The sequence below is a fragment of the Aplysia californica genome, unplaced genomic scaffold, assembly GCF_000002075.1.
Source record: "Aplysia californica isolate F4 #8 unplaced genomic scaffold, AplCal3.0 scaffold00063, whole genome shotgun sequence".
NCBI classification, from domain to species: domain Eukaryota; kingdom Metazoa; phylum Mollusca; class Gastropoda; order Aplysiida; family Aplysiidae; genus Aplysia; species Aplysia californica.
Genome location: NW_004797333.1, coordinates 789,023 through 808,200, shown reverse-complemented (window position 1 = coordinate 808,200; position 19,178 = coordinate 789,023). Strand labels below are relative to the sequence as shown.

At 38.5% G+C, this 19,178-nt stretch overlaps 1 protein-coding gene across 1 annotated transcript in view; it reads left to right on the top strand.

Annotated features, from left to right (window-relative positions):
* Window positions 1-1,577: 1,577 nt before the first annotated feature.
* Window positions 1,578-19,178, top strand: part of LOC101852907 — a 30,165-nt gene continuing 12,564 nt past the window's right edge. The window contains exons 1-13 of the mRNA XM_005093409.3: window positions 1,578-1,756; window positions 7,547-7,730; window positions 8,261-8,349; window positions 9,141-9,253; window positions 10,751-10,962; window positions 11,875-12,052; window positions 12,822-12,947; window positions 13,880-14,015; window positions 14,672-14,799; window positions 15,347-15,475; window positions 16,410-16,521; window positions 18,384-18,553; window positions 19,044-19,145. Coding sequence (XP_005093466.1) covers window positions 1,735-1,756; window positions 7,547-7,730; window positions 8,261-8,349; window positions 9,141-9,253; window positions 10,751-10,962; window positions 11,875-12,052; window positions 12,822-12,947; window positions 13,880-14,015; window positions 14,672-14,799; window positions 15,347-15,475; window positions 16,410-16,521; window positions 18,384-18,553; window positions 19,044-19,145 — 1,701 coding nt within the window. The 5' untranslated portion in view covers window positions 1,578-1,734. The remainder of the gene's footprint in view (window positions 1,757-7,546; window positions 7,731-8,260; window positions 8,350-9,140; window positions 9,254-10,750; window positions 10,963-11,874; window positions 12,053-12,821; window positions 12,948-13,879; window positions 14,016-14,671; window positions 14,800-15,346; window positions 15,476-16,409; window positions 16,522-18,383; window positions 18,554-19,043; window positions 19,146-19,178) is intronic.

Sequence of the window (19,178 nt, the reverse complement as noted above, 5' to 3'; positions counted from 1 at the left end):
CCCCACACAAACAGAATCAAGAAGGTTCGCCTGGTGTCAGTGTGTAAAACAAGTGAAAAAATGGAGCCAAAATGTTTTGACTTCCCAAGCTTGAGAGTCCTTGAAAGTGCAAATTTACATTTTTGTGCCTTTAATCAATGATTTTCAGTAAAAATCTATTTCAGAAATATTCTTTTAAATAAACATTTAAGGCATGTTGAGCCAAAAAACACCCCCAAAAATTAAAAAAATTGCAATACCGGCGGAAAAATACTAATGTCTACGAGTTCATTGTTTTGACGAGCGCCTGATTACACCACGGTGTCTCACACATTTTCTCCAGTGTGCAAAGGCTACGCTGATGTGGTCTATCTCCTGGATGGCTCTGACTCAACTCGTCGCATCACCCCCGATTATTCCAGAACGTTCTACGCCCCTGGCATCACAGATTTTGTGAATAACGTCACTAAAAATGTGGAGATGTCTCAAGTCAGGACCGGCGTCATCATTTACAGGTTTGAAATACATGACGTATAAAGGTGTAAATGTGACAGTGGAAACAGTGTGCTTGTGTGTGTGTGTGTGTGTGTGTGTGTGTGTGTGTGTGTGTGTGTGTGTGTGTGTGTGCGTGTGTGTGCGTACGCGCGCGCTCGTTCGTTCATGAGTGGGCGCACATATTGATAGATCTACATGTAATGTGAATGAGAGGGTGTGCGACAACCGCAGATTAGCTGTAACTGTTGTAACACAAACGTGTGTGTGATTCTTGTTGATCTACCCTGTAGGTGGCTATTTTTATCATTAATTCATCACGAGGGTACATATATTTACACCGAGCACCATGAGTAATCTATTCTTCGTAAGAATAAAGTACGCAAACCCTGCTCCGGCGGGCGAGTATTTGTCGGCCAACTGATTGACATACATGACGGTGCATTTCCCAGGTGGCGTTTTGTTTACAGAAACACTCCCATGAGTTTCTTCTCGGTCTTTTCTCTGCTACTAAACGAATAGAAGTCGCTTAGGGATGAGATTTTGTGCTTTACTTTTGTAGACGTGTATTCAAATTTCATTAATAATATTTGATAGAAAACCCTGGCCGCAGCCTGTTATATAAAAGGCTGATCATCTTTGGTTAAGTTTAGATTATTATAATATACTGCCGTACCGTATGTAGGCTTATGCTTTTTTAAAGAAGGGGAGGAGGGAAGAAACTTTGCCCCCCCCCCCCTTTTTGTTTTGAAAATAATATAAGGGAATATGTAGGCCAACTTCACTTCATAATAAATTATATTAACAGGCCAAGAGTAAACATCAGAAACTCGCTCTCTGTATATAAGGCCATATCGATGGAGCTGAATAGTAATAAAACGCTATGTTAAAATTAGGCTGCCGCAAATTCAAAGAACATGTCAGTTATTTAAGATTTAAAATGCAATCATCACTGTATTTAAGATTTGGGTGATGCCGGGAGGGGGGGAGGAGAGGGGATGCTATTTATACCAGTAGTTCTCAAATATCGTGACCTGGCATTTCTTTCGTTTCTCCATTTTGCATGTCGATTTTTTTTGGAGTCCAAGTTTTAAACGTGCTGCGCATTGATAAAGACGACGACACAGACATGGTGGAGTAAACATTGGAAAGTGAAAGTAGAAGCTAGCCCATAGTCTGTTTTATGCAAGTGAATTTTATTCCTTTTCCTTCGAGGTGGTACGAAAGCGATGACAGACTTTACTTTCCGGCACAGTCTGTAATATGGCGAACTCAACAGCTCAAGGTAGTCAATGATCTTCATGGCAACAAAGACGTTCACACAGTCATGAACCTCTGCCTCTCTCACTCTCATCAACCACACTCATCACCTGGTGCCAGACTCAGCAGTTTTACCTACCGTCCAACCGTTTTGTAGTTGTTGCTGTCTTTGTTGTTACTGTTGTAGCTCTATAACAATGATCTATCCTTGGTTCCGCCCCCCCCCCAATTAAAAACAAAAAACCACAACTCGTGTGACAACTGACATCATACTGTCTGATTCTCAACCTCATTTGTGGTGTGGGTGTTCTTATATAAAATGATCTTAGATGATCTAGATCTAGATCTAGAATCTAGTTCTAGAATCTACTTCCTCATCTTCCTCTATTCGTTGCATATTGATAAGTTAAATATAGACCCTTGAATACTACATTTATGAAAAGTGGTTGACAACTTCAACTTGATTGTCAGAAGTTAGAGGAAGCAAGTCTCCTGACGTTACGACATTGTCATGGAGTGTCTACGTACATGACACGGTAAATGGGTATGTAGATCTAGTCTCAAAGTCTACTTTACATAAACGGTAACCAAAAGGTCCACCCTCCTTCTACACAGAAGTAGGCCTATCGTGTTGTACAACTCGCTGTGTTTTGTGTGCGAACTCCGACATTCTCCAACCAATGGGGATATATATATTATAATTTTATGCCGGAAAAACATCTTGAATTGCTGCTTTTTCTTTCTTCATCCTTACTGTCATCATTTTCTTCTACTTCTTTTGTATGTTTGTCACTCTCTTGTGAACTGATATATCTGGAGTGTCTGGGTAGTCGAAGCAAACTTTGTGCTGTTGAGGCTAGAGTCAGAGAGGTGAGCAGAGTAAGCCTGATTCCCTGTTTAGACTTTTTTGCTGACTTCCACCCCTTGATGCTCATATGACCTTATGCAGTTGCGAGCACGGTAAAACCTTACTAAAACAACAAAAAAAGATTACCTTCAAAATTAGGCATAAGTTTAGTAAGCCTATTTTTTTGTCTGTCGTTATTCTCACCCGGGGTGAAAATAAAAATATTATAATATTATTCTCACCCCAGGTGAGAATAAAATGAATATTATTCTCACCCGGTCTGAGAATGCAATGGATTTTTATTCTTAAGCCTACCTGGGTGTTGAGAAAGGGTAGGCCATCATGTAGGCTGATAGGGTGATAGAAAATAATTTGTGAATTGTTAGAAGTGACCATTCGTGACCTGCCCCTGAGCGCCGGTCGATTTTTCTAGGCTCCCGCGGGGATTGTTATTGTTTCATTTTTTTTAATCTTGAGAGTATGCACACCAAAACCGTAGACAAATGTATATATTCTGAATTCGGAAAGGAATTCACTTGCCAGAGTAGTATGTTTTAAAAAAATAATAGCCTTTACTGAAAGCTGTTTAAATAATGTTAGAGTAATAGTTTGTCATTGTAATGTTAGAATTGGCATTTGTTTCCATGAACAACACAAAAAACATGATATCCCTAACAGAACCCACAATTATTTTTAAGGCGCTCTGTGCCTTGACTCTAAGCTTATTTTTTTTCTTAATTTTGATTGGTTAAACCATTCAAGAGTAAAATTTTTCATTAGGCCTACAAAACCAATGAATAGCAACAAAAGGTGATGTTATTTTCTCAAAAGATAAGGTTTTCCCCGAAATCGACAATAGTCACCTCCCGCACTCGAGAGCTGGCCCACCCTTTGGCAATTTTAGTCACCTCACGCGCTCAGCGGTGTGAGAGAGGGAGGCGAGTTATGTCGCCTGGAGCGCTCAGTGACAGCAGGGGTCCTATGATGCCCGAAACGAAATAAAAAGGGCGGAAATGAACAAACCGGATGAGAATAGTAGGCTGTTGTTATTCTCACCCGCTGTATTATCAATTTTATTCTCACCCCGGGTGAGAATATAATCCAGTTAATCCTCACCCCGGGTGAGAATAATCACTCCATATTTTTTTACTTTCCTCGTACAGTAGAACATGACTATAGTGGCACCCACTGCAGCGGGGCCATCCCTACAGTGGGACTTCACCGGAATCCCTTTTTTTTTTCTATGTCTAGTAAATTCAATTACTTCTGATTGGGTTTAGTTGGGCAAGGAAAGTCCCGAACTTGGATAGACTACTGCGGGAGAGATCAGGCGAGCTCTAGCTGGGGGAAGGGGGTTGGGCGATGGGGGAGTGTAGGCGGGCTCCAAAAAAGCAGTCACTACTGTACTACTGTATACTACTGTTCATTATATCTCAACAAGTATGTGTGTGAATAGATGTAAAATATATGGACTTTCCATATATATGGTATATTTGCAATATTTTTTATTTACATGCAATTTTCTCCCAGCGTTTCTAAGCACACTAGACCTAATGCATAAATGATTAAATGGATGGGGTTAGGGCAAAGGAGTTTCTGATTAGAATTGCTTTCAATCTATATGGATTTGAAATACATTTATGGCTGTGCCATCTTGTTAATTTTGGGATCCAGACCAAAAATAATGGGAAACAAGCCATAGAATAGTCTTGTTGGGCTTACTGCTTACATTCCGCTCATAACACATGGGAAGCGGGGGGGAGGGGGGGAAATGAAAGAAGTCAAGGTCATGAAGGGAGCAAAGCATTTACCGTGCACCTAGCTCAAGGGGCCCCCGAGACTAAGTACACCCGGTTATCGTGTACGTAGATACTGAGACTGCCCAGTTACTGTGTACGTAGCCAGAGCTGTTAAAGTACTTTTAAAAAGGTACTTAAGTACAAATTTAAGTACTATCTAAAATTTGTACTTAAGTACAGTAAAAGTACTTTCCTGTAAAATGTACTTGAGTACAAGTACTTTTTAAAAAAGTACTTATGACTACATTTTGAGTACTTTCTGCTAATTATTTTAATATGCTAAAACACTTCAAAATGCAAAACATCATATTGAATAACATATCTAGTATATTTGACAAATTCGGCCATTTATTACTAATAATGTAAACAGTATACAAAGCATTTGAATATACGCACTGAACGTAGGTGGAAATTGTCCGTGAAATTGAAAAAAAACCTCAGCAAACAAACAGACGCAACTAGTGAGTAAGTGATATTATGAATAGAATTTGTTTGAGCAAGACAATATGATCTAATGTAAGTCAGTCCTAGAGGTAGGAAAATAGGAAAAGTATCAAAATTGGAAAATGTAGAGACAAAGTTGACCTAAGAAAATAAAAAATTGATGAAAATGGCCAGCAAAAAAAAAGTGCTTTGAATTCTTTAACAAGTCCTCAAGGAATCAAGGTAGTCTTAAGCACAAACCACAAAAAAAAAAAGGAAAAAAGAAATTTAGGCAGCCTAAAAAATTGTTAGATTGATATACATTGAGAACTCAGTTTCAGTTTCAATTGATTATAATAGTGGTAAGACAGAGTTTGGTCACACTGTGTAGTCCACGGCGCCCACGGCAAACCAAAATAGGCCTACATGTAATTTCCTAGAGTCTAGTAAGTGTAGTGTAACCAAAAACTCTGTACTACAGTAGTCTCCGCCTAAGATCCCAGTGCTCGGGAGCAAGGGAAATATGGGATCTTAGCCCGACGAAGCTAAGGAAGAGTCCACAGTGACCCAAGAACTGACGTGACCCCTGGGTAGGTTTATGACATATGGCGAGCAAAGAGTGGTCATCCTTGATGACCAATCACAGTAGCATGGTGGCATGAGGCAAGCCATAATATTATACCGTACACTCATTAGCATATCGTCTCAAGATCTTTATCTACGTTTATCCAGTTGCCCCTCCCCTTTACCTGTCCAAAAATTGTAGTCTTCCATCTCTGATTGAGTCCCCCCGCCTTTGTCGTTACGTACCATTACGCTGTGACCACACCAATTAAAATTCAGGCTGTCTCGCAATTTCGGGAATAGAGAAAAACTGCCTTCAACTTCAATGGTCAGGGAAGAGTTCACAGTTCGATGTGATCCTGCCTGGAGCGAACTTGTAGGGCCAACCCACCCAGCGACGGATGAAAGTTCAGGTGGCGAGCTCAGATGCGAGTGCGATGTTTGGGGAAAAGAAACGCCCATCGGTCAGTTCACACCTCGGTGTGATCCCGTCTGGGGATCATTGTACCGTTTCATTGAGTTTTGCAGCGCATGTGATCACTTTCACAAGAGTGGCTGATCTTTGACGCGACGGGCAGTTCTTTAATCTCAACTTTTAACTCTTGGTTGATCGGCTGTGCCCGCCCGGGTGTTTGTTCCGTAAATTATGATCGGAAATGTCGGCACTTATTCTTTCATTAAGCTTCAAAAGTACTCAAAATGTACTTGAAAAGTACTCAAAAGTACTTTTATAAAAAGTATCGGAGTACAGTAAAAGTACTGATTCTCAAAATGTACCGGTGTACAGTAAAAGTACCGAAAATTGTAACGTAAATACAAGTACCGGAGTACTTGTACTCCGTTACAACCAGCTCTGTACTTAGCCACTCCCAAATATATATATTGTTAATGGTTCTCAGCAAGTAGATTGATCAAAGTATATTTTCCATTTATTTTTATGGAAATCAGAAAGTAAATTGGGAGGACCGTAGGCTAATGGGCTTCCCAATCACTACTATAAAAAATCAGCAAAAGTGGAAATTCAAGTCTAAATATTCTAAACATTACCGAAAAGTCACCGAGTATTGAGCATGACACTGGTTTATTTTATCCAAAAAATGTATTTCCACAATATGTTACTGATTTTTCCACACTTTCATAAAATTTGATTCAGCAGTTTGAGGTTGTTGTTTTTTTATTTATGCGAATGGCAGTGGATTTTTGGGGGAAATTTACAGGCAAAAACTCACAGGCACAAAAGCAAAAAAAATGGATGAAAACAAATGTGCTGGTACTAGTAGTTACTAGATGCTGTAACATGTTCTGATTTTACATCTTCTGTTTGCTATTATGTGTATACACCATTCTCTTTCTGGCATCTAGATGGGCTGTTTCAGAGGTACATTGGTCATCTTTCCTCCTTTTTAGACCCAGGCTCATGTTTTTAGTTCATTCCCTCTTGAAATTCAAGAATTCAAGCCAATCAAAGTAATTGGCAATGTGGTTTTCATGCACAAGATTTTTCCCCCCTCATCATTGAAGCCAAGTTGTGCCAGTAAAGGGGTCATAGATGTGAAATATTGTGAAACATTGGACGATAGTCCGTATTTCTTAGTTGGCTTCAATTTGAATAAGGTGCTCTGTTTGGGATGCCTGCCTTTATCCTTCTCTTAAGGTGACAACCCCTTCAATGTTTTATTCTAAATTCCAACTTTTTTAAGTTGTTATCTTTCTCAGGTGAATAATTTTTCAAGTTTTTCATGATAGCCTATATAGTTGACTGAAAACTAGCACGATAACAGTAATATCAGGAGTTATCCTATGAATTTTATAAATAAGAGGCTGCAATTAAAAATAAAACTTTATGATGACATAAAATGAGATAATCAATAATAATGTATGATGAAAACTTTTATTGACTAGCAAATTTTTTTACAGATACTGAAGAAATTCAGACTTATAGACAGACATAATTTAAATCTCATACATATGATTATCATACTTTTATATATATATGGTATATTATGTTTCTCTCTCTCTCTCTCTCTCTCTCTCTCTCTCTCTCTCTCTCTCTCTCTCTGTCTCACACACACACACACACACACACACACACTCATGCACATGCAGAAACATCCTCAACGCTCTTTGATACAAAACTTACATTTATCAGATACTGTATTTACTTTTTTATTTTCTTCTCAAGATGTGTACCTGGTGCAAATCACCATGGTTCAGCAAACTTTCGAGGTCTGCAAATCTCCCCTCGGGGTTGTCATCATGGAGCAAAGCATGTGGGAAAATGCCAGGCTGACCACCCTGAGGGACAAAATGATGGAACAGATGCCAAGCAGACTGCCGAAAGATTTTATTTTCTGCACAAAAAGCATGTAAGTCTTTTTATCGTGGTCAGAAATTTTCCACAATATACTGATAAGTCCAGCATACCTTATACAAGTCTTTCTTGTTGTTTGAACATTTGCTGTGCAGGTTAGATAACTTTTCTTTAAGTTTTTTGTTGTGTGTAGGAAATGAGGCTGCCATTGTGTAATTGTCATGTGAACTCTCTTACAAGATATTATCTGGATTCATATCGATGGCAAGCTGTTCAAATTTTCTAAGCCCAGAAAGCAAAATTTTTCATGAGAGAGAAAAAAAAGTCATTTTTTTTAGCTTTTGCACCAACATTTGGGATCTTTTCTTGCTTTTTGCAACTGATACCACAGATTAAGAAACTGCAATTAAAATATGTTCAAAATTTTAAGATTACTACATTTCAATAGCTGGCAGATGATCTATGCTTTCAGGGTTGAGTTTGGGATTCTTTAAAAAGTTTTAGAGGTTTTCCTGTTTCGCTGTGGCAGAGATTTTTTTTGTGGGAAGGAATTTTATGCTACATGACGCTTTGTCTCATTTTTAGGCATGGCCTAACTAAAGGCCAAGAGGTGAATGTGAAGTGTCACCAGATTGCAGATGACAACAGAGAAGTGTACATAAGACACATGTATGGTATGTTCCTTTTTGTTTCTTTGGTGTTTTACAGCACTTGCCACTGCATACGATAATATGAGCACTCTGGACACATTAAGCATTTTCAGTTTCGTTGGAATTAATTTTGAATTTTGCCCTGGTGGCGGCAGAAGCCTACTCTTGTTGATTTTAGGACCAACAAGGGAACTTTATCATGCACCACTTTCACATGGGACATCCGAGAAGGCTGGGTGTTAGATCTTACCTTTCTTAAAATCAGGGGTATGGCTGAAGGACAATATTAAGAAAGAGCCAAGGAGTAGCAGTAGAAAGGCGGCAGAAAGAGTCAGGAGCCCACAGGAGGGGGGGGGGGGGGGGGGCGGCAGAAAGTGGAAACAAAAGCAGAAGACAGAGCATGGTTAGAGAGCAGGAAAGAAGGTGAAAGAAGAACTATCGTATGAGAGGCGAACACCATACCTCTAGATCATGAGAGTTCTGTTTATAAAACAGTAATATGTATTATCACACTTTTTGGTATGGCTGTCTGGATATTATTTTATACTGTCTTATTCTAGTACTAAGTTTCGATCATGTAACATTATCTGGTCTCTGTAGATGGGGCTTGAGTGGTCATTTGTAAATGTAGTGAACCTGTGTGCATCTTTGGAAGTTTCAAAAGTTGTACCGGAAATCATAAGATTTTCATGTGTTTAAGACTGGTTTTCTTTGTACAGAAGTGTTAACTTGCGCAATAATCATGTAACTCCCAACTTTATTTTTAACTTGACATTGGTCTGAAAACTGCCTTTTTTGTTGTTTTTTGTTCAAAGCTTTTCCAAAGACATTGATAAAGGAAGCTGTATGTGAATCGCTTGTGTTGGGCCATGTGTTTTGCCCCTACAGCACCACTCTCAAGGAACTGAGAGAAATAATGACAAGAGAGGTGAGTTTAAGTGATTACAAAAGGCATGTCGATTTCCTTTGAAGTCACAGCTTAGGAAATATATTTGCTTTGTGATGTGAGGTCTCAGCAGTTTTTCTTTTGAAGAGGTTTTGATATGTGTGTCAACCACATTGAAAGAAGTATTGTTTTATCGACATCATTATCATCGTCAGTCCCACAGTGACAGTGGTATAGACTGTTGGGGCACCATGGATGACTTTTCACTAATCTCATTTAACTCCTTCCACTTGTTGAACTTGCTCATAGCCTCATATATTTTCAGACCTGTCCACTCTGGGATGATATTCTCCTGTCTTTGTTTCAGCCTTTCTCTTCTTCTTCCTCCTTGTACTGTGCCCTGCAGGATAGCCTTTGCCACTAGTCTACTTGATCTTGTGACATGTCCAAACCATTTCAGTTCACATTCTTTCACAGTAGCTTAATTCTTTTCATCAGTTCTTCATTACTGATGCAATTTTTATAGGATACCCTTTGGAGTCTTCAATAACATCTCATTTCTAGACTTTGAACTTTCTTCTAAAGTTCATCTGTTTGTATTCATGACTTGCAAGAGAAGATGGGCATGAGTAGGGAGGGCATCAGTCTGGTCTTTGTGCTGAGGGATACGTTGTTGTTGGTCAAGATAGTCTTGAGTTTTATGATTGCGGTTGTGGTTAGGGCATTTCTGTCTAGAACTTCAGGTGGCTCTTTTGTATTTCAAACTCCTCATGGTCTTCAGCCTTTTGCCTTTGATTTTGATATCAGCACCGATTCTGGTGGCTTTATGAGTCATTTCGGTCTTTTCTGCATTAGTTGTAAGCTGTGGAGATTTTGTCAAGTATTGTTTTGCACTGTGTGTTAGTATTTAGTTCTGTTATTGTTATTGTCTTCTGAGATATTCATTTAGGAGTTTGGGAAAACTTATTAAGAATATTTTTTTTAAAGCTATTTGAAATAGTGTGAAAGGTATACAAAAATTTGATGTACGAACTGATTTTATGTCTTTAAAAAAGACATGCCAGTACCCACATGCAAAAAACTTAAGTCATCACTCATACACTCGATTCACCATTTGGATTAAGCCAGTCTTTGAATTTGATATTGATCTACTTTTGTTAGCTTATCTCTTTTGTCAATACATTTTAAATATCTTCTACTCTTAAGTATCAGAGGTTTTCTCCACATTTGTAACATTATTACTGCTATGGGGTTTTTTTTCGTCATTTGTTATAAAGCTGGCATTGTGGTCATGTACTTTGACTTACAATAACTTTTTGATGTTGCTATTGACATAGTCTCTAATCTGTTAATTTTGTAAGGTAAGTTAGAGAATTAATAAAAATTCATCAGGTTTACTTCTGTTTCTTAACATTTTTTGTGATGGTCTCTGGGAGACAGGGATGAAAGGTAATTTTTTTTTTGTATGGAAAGAAGGAGTGAGAAAGCTTAACATGCTAATAAATACTGAACTCTTGTACTGAATTTATTTCTCTGCAGATTCCAAATATTATTCGTCCAGCAACCACGTATCAGTTTATGAGCTGCGATAATATCCCGATTTCACTGAGAGAGGAAAGACAGATGGGAATGAGTGAGGTTGTGCTTGGCCAATCGGTGAGAATTCAGTATCTGAACCAAGACGCTGAGTCTAGCTCTTCCAAGCGGAAATCTGAGACATCACTAGAGCACAGCAGAGGAAAAGCACTCAGGTTATGTAGTTATGGGATCTTTGTGTGTCATTGTTGAAATTATTGTTGGGTGGGGGGAGGGGGGGGGGTTTGACCTCTGTAATAGTAGTAGGTTCCTAATTCTGGAGTTAAAATGCTTTTCTCTTATGCCAAAGTATAAGGTTTGGTTCGCAATTGATGCTGGTGTGATCAGAGTATAATATAGTTCTTCGTTGGGATTTTCACATTCCTGATTCAAGAGCAGATTGGAAAGAATGTCCTATGTTCTTAGGTAAGGACTAAAAATCATGTGTTGGTGCCTTATCAGTTGAAAGCCGAAGAAGAGATGGCCTGACCAGGCTGGCTACTCTGTGCAAAATCTTTAATAAATGCTGGCCGAAAACTGAATAAACTCGAATGAGTATAAATCAATGATTGCACATCGGGGACCGTATATGGTTTTCTGAAAGGCAAAGAAAGTTATGTTAAACTAGCATAATTCATTATATCTTTTGGGGTCTTTTGTTTTATACATTCCTTCAGATCTCTTCTTCTATCAATTTTCTATTTTAACATTATTCCTGTTTGTCTAACATGATTGTAAAGGTAACGAGATGAGTGGCCACTGAGGTGTGGTTTTTTGTGTTGTTTTATAATCAAGACACATTACTGGGAGCTCAAGAAGCACTCTTGTATACACCAGTTTTGCTCATTAAAATCATTTTTCATAAATTTGTGTGCTTCTGTGTCATAAATAAGTGAACTTTCTATCTTTACTCTCTACAAAGCCACTTTTCAGATGGGGGAAATGGTTCCCCTTTAGTCTTTCTTTTTCATCTTTTGCAAAGACTGTTTTTAATATTGTATGACTGAATAGCTCTTTACTTCCAAGAGTCTGCTGAAAGGTCATGCTGACCATTATCTTAACGCTTTAATGTTTTTATGTCTCTGTAGACTTTCCTTCAGCTCTAGCAAGGATGTGACCCGGCCTATCAAAGATGAACCCATCGTACCTGCTGCAGAAGTCATGGACAGCAAGCAGTTACTGATCAGCTACGTGAGGGCAGAGGCCGCTGAGCATGCCCTGAATCTCAAGGGGAAGTTGACTGACCTTGGATTTTCAGTGTATTTGGTGTGTAATTTTTCACTCTCCTACTTTTGCCTTCATTGGCAAGAATTTGGTGTTGCATCTTTTCTTTCTGTTATATTGCAGTGTCTTGGGTTTTCATTGATTTGTTTGTTTTGTTCTATTTATGTCTTGTTTTTAAAATGTGTATGTTCCTGGAAAAATGATAGTAAAGTTCAAGTATGGTAGACCTGTTGATGTAAGATTTTTTGGTAGGGATGAGTTCAATTTCAGTGCTGGATTCTCAAGTTTGTTAGGTTGGCTTTTGGTTAGGTTGAAGTCCAGATTTTATTTTTAATGACTGTTGAGTTTGCCTTTTTTGTTCACACATTCGAAAGTCAAAAGAATAGCAGACAATATCCAAATGAGCAAATGGCATATGTGTATGAATATTAATTGTTGTTGTTATCGATCCAGATATGAATATTAATTAATGTATAGTCTTTTTCCCTGTGTAGGGTACTTTCACATTGAACATGTTAGTATACAGCATGCTAAATGCTCTACAGAGTGGTAAAGTAAATCATGACTTCACAGAAAGTTTTTGGGTTATTTTATATAGGATCACAACACTTTTGGGTAAATGTTATAATTTTTAAAAGGTGAGATAGCAGAGCTATCCAAACTGAAACTTCTTATTGGGTATTTTTTGTTCTTAGTCTTGCACAATTGTAGTCTCTCAGAGTGTTTACTGCTGTTGTAGAATTTCTTTTTTTTGCTTTGTTTACATATATGTGTTGAAGAGAAGTTCATATGAAGTCTACATTTTCTTCAGGATGTTCACGAGATCAAGTCAGGAATTGACTGGCAGGATGCTCTCAATTATGCTGTGAGCAACTGCCAAGTGTTCATCCCCCTAGTCACTCCACGGTACGGGGAGACGCAGTGGACAAATAGGGAGGTACGTGTCATATCTGCACTGTTACCTAAAGGTGTATGAACTTGGAGGAATTTCTGTATTGAGGACTCGTGCAGTTTCATAGTTACCATCTTTCATATTTTGAACTTTCTAATTTAGAACATAAAAACCGTTGCAAGCAGAACTGCCAGTCTTTTTTTCTGCAGCCATTTTCAATTCTGTAATTATATGCAGTACAGGTTGTGACATGTTACAACTCTGGGTTTGGCAAACCACACTTTTTTAACGCCTTTTAGGGTCTTCCTGAAAAACATGCTTGGAAAGGTTTCTTATTTAAAAAATGAACTTCAAGTATAGATGTTATGCTAAATAAATGCACAGCTCACTTCACAGAACTGTACTACAACCAGTGAGCTTATTCAGTCTGATTGCCTTCTCTTTTGTTGCTAAAAGAATAGTAGGATGTTTTCTTTTTTGAACTGGGCAGTTGCCCTGAAATGAAATTTTTTAAATTTTGACATGCTGTGAACTTATTTTGAGGTTTTCAAGATTTTTATCATTCCGATGAATATTAGCTCATGAATGACCCCTTCCTTGATTTGTTATGTATGTGATATAGGTGTGAGGAGGGTCTCGCAACAGGTCAACGAAGCAAACTTATACCACAAAGTAGTTCTTGCAGATATTTGTTGTGTTTTTTTAGGGGAGGAGTTGGGAAGAAGATAGTTTTCAAACTTTTGATCAGCATTTGTGTCCTATTTTTTTTCAATTTTGTTTTGCCTTGGCATCAACTTCTCTTGAAGAGCCTATCAATGTATGATTCAGTTGTTCTTAGAGCGGCTGTTTAAAAGTGTGATTTCTCGTTTTTAGATATTCTGTACCTGAATGACTGATTTGTGACAGATCAAATCTTCGTTTGACAAATATTTTTAAAAAACATTTTGCGTATAAGTTACATCTATATATACATATAGGTCAAACTTGCTGATGTCCTGGGCAAGCCTATTCTACCAATCAGCTTCCTGAATGAGTGGCCCCCCAAGTGCCTTGCCATCCAGTTTGCCACCACACAGTTTATCTTTTGGAAGAGTCCACAACGGCCTGAAAAAGGTGAATTTTCCATTACTTTCTTCCTTCCTCCACTGTTGAGATGTTTTCGATGTACATATATCAGCTAAACTTACTGTCATAAGTTTATGTTATAAATAGGTAGTTTTTAAATATTATATTCTATTAACATTTCTTTTTTTCCCATCTGGTACATATATTTGTAGATGGTAGAGAGTTCTAGAACACCCTCGAAAACCTTTTGGTCAAACAAAAATTAATGAAGAATATTTGGCCTCAGCCTTTAATGATTGTGACTGAAAATATTTCAACTAATGTTTGGAAGAAACGGGGAAAGAGAAAGTCAAACTAAGATGTAATGGAATTTTTGTTCATATCATTGTTTTATATTTTCAGCATTATTTAATGTAGGAGAGATATTATCAGTATGAATCTACTAATAATTTATTTGTCGTGTGCTTAACTGGTTTCAAGTGGAGATGTTTTTATCTCTTTGTACAGCCAGTAACAGGATTTACATGTTTTAGTTATTATTTTGGTTCAAATATACTGATAGTGATATTGAGAAGTAAAACTGACCCATTTATTAGTGTTTGCTTGACATATTGTATTCAGTTGTTTTTTTGTATGTTCAGTGTGAGCACTGTTGACAATGTTATAGTCATAATGATTTTCTTTGTTTTTCTCGTTTTTCTTAGATGACTGCCCAGACATTCGTGTCTGGGAGAGTTCGTTCATGGACTCAGTGGTGTCTGAGCTGGCCTTGAGAGTGAAAGCCATCAAATTTAACTGTGTATCTCTATCCAAGCCAGCTCTCACGAGAATGGTAAGTTTGAACACTTTTAGGCACCAGTTGTTTTCCAGGCATCAGCTTCTTTTGTATAAAGGTGCTTTCCATTTTGTGGCCATTTACTTGTACAGCAAGGTAGGCAAACTGTCGAACCTGACCTTGCAATTACCACATACTTCACTTAAAAAATAATTCTATCAAATATCGTCTATAATCAGATTGTGCGGTTGGATAATATTTTCGTATAAACTTTCAAGTAATCAAAGCTCACATTTCCTTTGCCTTTACTTTGATTATGTCATTCTTCATATATCTTTATGGCACTTTTAAGTCTCGAATAATAATAATAATATACTTGTGCCTGGGTTAGTTTGTTTGGTTTTTTAACATTTTAAAAATTATATGTGTACCACAATCAACTGCGTAATAATCCTTCCTCACAATTTTCTCAGTATCCAAAACTAAAACAAAATCAGATCTTAAAGGTAAAGTAAGCAAATGTTCTTCAGCTGCTGTCTTGGCCCACTCTCTCTGTATTGAAATGTATGTTTGATTGGGTCATGTTGTTGTTCTTCCTCAACAGAAAACTCTGATGAAGACGTTCACTGGTCGGTTACCAAAGTCTGTGGCTCCTGTGCTCAGCACTCAAGACAGTGAGGAGCCAATGGGCTCAAGTGTTGTCATTTGTTCCCATCCAAATGAAGCTGGATTTGTACGTACTTTTCACTTTTACAAGCCGTTGTGCACCATTTTATAGCTGTCCTTATTTTACACCGATTTATGGACAACCTTGAGAGAAACGTATCATCATGTTTAACTCACTCAATCCCGTGACTGAGATATCTCGGTCAGCTCGCGTGCTGCGTTCAATCCCACGACCGAGATAACTCGGTTCTATAGTTTTGTTCCGTTTACTAGTTATTGCGTTTCGGAAAATGGCCTCAAGTTTTATATAAGGTCTATTTATTATTTCCCCTGCCAATTCTGCTTAGATGGGTGCTTAAATTTTGTTTCTACTGTCATTACACAAGGAGAAATCGCGCTTTTTATGAGGACACTTTCAGCACGTTTGTTCGAATGATCAGCTGAGCATGTCTCGCAATCGGTTCTCTCTGCCTTTCTCACACATACTTTATTTTTATTCATGAAAGTATTCAACAGTTTTATTGTACATGAAATACAACATATAGATCAAGACACTCACAAGCATATTTGAGTATCGATGTAAGCTTGCTCTACATTTCAAAGCAAAGCTACTAAAGCTACATACCTCAAATTTTTTATGTCTTAAGATCCATCTTAGGTTGTATTTTGTGCCAAATTTCAAAGCAATTGAATAATATTTAGGGTTACTAGTGGGCCCTTACATATAAGTGCCAAAATGACCGGTTTCTGGGTACAATTTTGGGAAAAACTCCCGGGATTGAGTTAAAAGATTTACTTTCATATTTTATGTTTTTAAATCTAAGAAACAATTCAAGTGCAAAAAAGAGATTATGTCATGCATGCAGCACCTTGATCTGAAATGTTTCCTAATATGGTCACATTAAATGATGTTGGTTCTTTGAAAATAAGGTCAATGTGTCTTTATCAATTTTTGGCATTAAGTTTTCTACTGTAATCATCTTTTCACCATTACATCTTAGGGCTTCAAACTCAAGGGCTGGCTAGAGAGCATAGGCCACTCTGTGTGGTTGTCTTCTGTCAAGGACTGCAAGTCTTTTGATACCGGAATTCTCTCTGTGTGTCTTCAAAAAGGTGAGTAAATTGTGGATGAAAAGGTCAGATGTGGAGGGAGTGAGGGTGGGGCACAAGAAAATACACTGACGGTCATTAAAAACGCACCACTTACAAAACAATTCAAATAATGGTGATGTGTTTATTTTTTTAAACAGATTATATACCATCGTAATTTTGTGAATATTCATAGCTGAAATGATATGAAAAGGTCAAATGGCAGAGCGAGCACAAAAGCATGAAGTAACAAAAGTGCTTTTTCAAAAATTAGAGCGGTAAATTGAGTTTTAACTCTTGCCTTAGTATCGTGTATGTCCTCCATTGGCTTAAATACAGGATTGGCAACGTCTTCTCATGGAATTGACAAGAGTCTGAAAGAATCTGTACCCACTCATTTGTCAAAGAACACCTCAGCTCTTGTAGATTGTGTAGAGGTCTTCCACGGGACAAACGGCGGCCAAGCTCGTCCCACACATGCTCAGTTGGTGCCATGGCAGGACATCAATGTTGTTTGCTTGCAGAAAAGCAGTGGTGGCTAGAGCGGTGTGCGGGCGGGCGTTGTCTAGTTGGAATAACTTCAGCTCTGGGTGTTGACCAAATAACGGAACAACATGGTTCTGCGGAACCTGCTGGTACGTGTTGGGATTCACAGGCTGGTCGAAGAACTACAGTGGTGTGAAATAATTGCTCCCCATACCATGACACTGCCTCTATCGACCTTCAGCATGCAACAGTTGGCGTAGCGCTTGCCGGGGCGTCTCCAGACCCTTCTTCTCCCGTCAGCATGTGAAAGGAGAGGGCGTACCGACTCTCGCCAGAAAAAACTACAGTCCTCAGAAAAAACTACAGTCCTCATCTGGCGTCGTGTCAACTGTAAATGCTGCCTGGCCCACTGCAAACGTTGTTGACGGTGCCTCTGTGTCAGGACAGGACCAACGTACGGGCATCTGGCAGCAAGTCCTGCTTCCCACATACTGCGTCGCATGGTCCACTCTGATACTGGTCCACGCCGACCAACCACTTGACGACCTGTTTCCGGTGCTGGCAGGAAACGGTCACGAAGGTGACGTTGGCGAATGTAACGGTCTTGCGCTGGTGTTGTAACTCATGGTTAGCCGATCTGCTGTAGATCCAGTAGCTGCATTTCGTTGACAACCGGATAACAGTCGAGTGGGTACATGCCGGCTAAGAGCATTCCAATGGCCCTTTCACGTTCTTGCATGGAAAGTGGCGGCATTATTTACACCGAAAAAATCCGTCGCACAGAGTAAAGAATGTCAGTTTTTGCTATGGGCGAATATAATCTCTCCCTAACAGCCAAAAAATCTGTCTCGCTAAACAGAGTTAAGGTTTGAGGTCGACACATCAGATTTTTGCGTGTTGCACGTTCACATTGACAATTTTGAACTGGGAACTTCAAATTTTGTGTGATCGGTAACCTCTGTTGCCTGTGAACTTTGTAAACCTCTATTGATGTCACTGGATAAATTTTCTGGCAAAATGTGCTCAATGCAAAATGGTGGATTTTTTATTACCGTCAGTACATTTGAAATTCTTTGTTGTGGGGGCTCAGTTGTCCTGGGTTTGTTTGGTTTCTCTAGGTTTCCAGCATGTTTGAGCCTCGTCTTTGTATTTGGAGATGTAGGAATAAAAGTATTTGTTTTTTAATAATCAAAAAGTTTTTAGAATATTGCAGAATACCCTGTGATAGCCTGTGATATTTATAAAAGCACAAGCCCAAAGTCATGTAGACATAGAGACTAGCATTATTTTTATTGGTGCATCATGATTTAATTTAAATATGAAAATGTTAGGGTAACCATGGCTTTTGAATTTCAATACTCAAAATGCAAAGTCAGCTCATCCTCCCTTTTTGCCCTCAGCTCTTCACCCTAACAAGTTTGTGGAGAAGGATCGTGTTCCTGATGAGCACTACAGCTCTGTAGCCGTGCGGAAATATGTGCAGCAGTTCCAGGAAAATGTGGACAAAGCCCATCTGGTGATAGCTGTCCTGTCTGAAGGATTCACCGGGTCCAAAACCTGCAAGCAACAGGTGAGCTGTGTTCACACTCTGAAGGGAAGAAGGAAATTTGGAAAGTGCTGACTGTAAAGCTTTTGTCTTTCTTATCCTTTTTTGTCTGGTCTTTAGTCTGACTTTTTCCACTCATCTAAGAGGCAATGGTCCTGTTTGTGAAGCCAAAAAAAGAATTCCAATCCTCCTGCCTGTTATATAAAACATTGCGACACTTTTTCTCTCACTAAATGATCACACTTGTGTTGATAAGCTGTTTATTTCAGTGAACGTAAAAAAAAAATTCTTTTGAGAAATATTCTGTTTGAAGTAAGACCACTTTATGCTGTGGTGACAGATGCTTTGTCAAGTGAAAATATCTCTAAATCTTTCTTCTTTTTTTTTTTTAACTTAAGTACTCTTTTGTGGTAAACTACTATTTGGGGTACTTCCACAGTTGGTTGTTTTTGTGTTCCTAAGGATTGTACTAACCTTTCTTATAATGTTTAATGTTATATTTGTCCTTTTTCAGCTGTTCTACTGTGAGCACAGAAAGCAGATTTTGGCTGTTAAGTATCGTGACTTCAGCTTTCCTTGCTGGCTCTCCATGCTCATCAGGATGCAGAGAGTTATGGTTTGTAATTTTTCTTTATTTCTATGTTAAAAC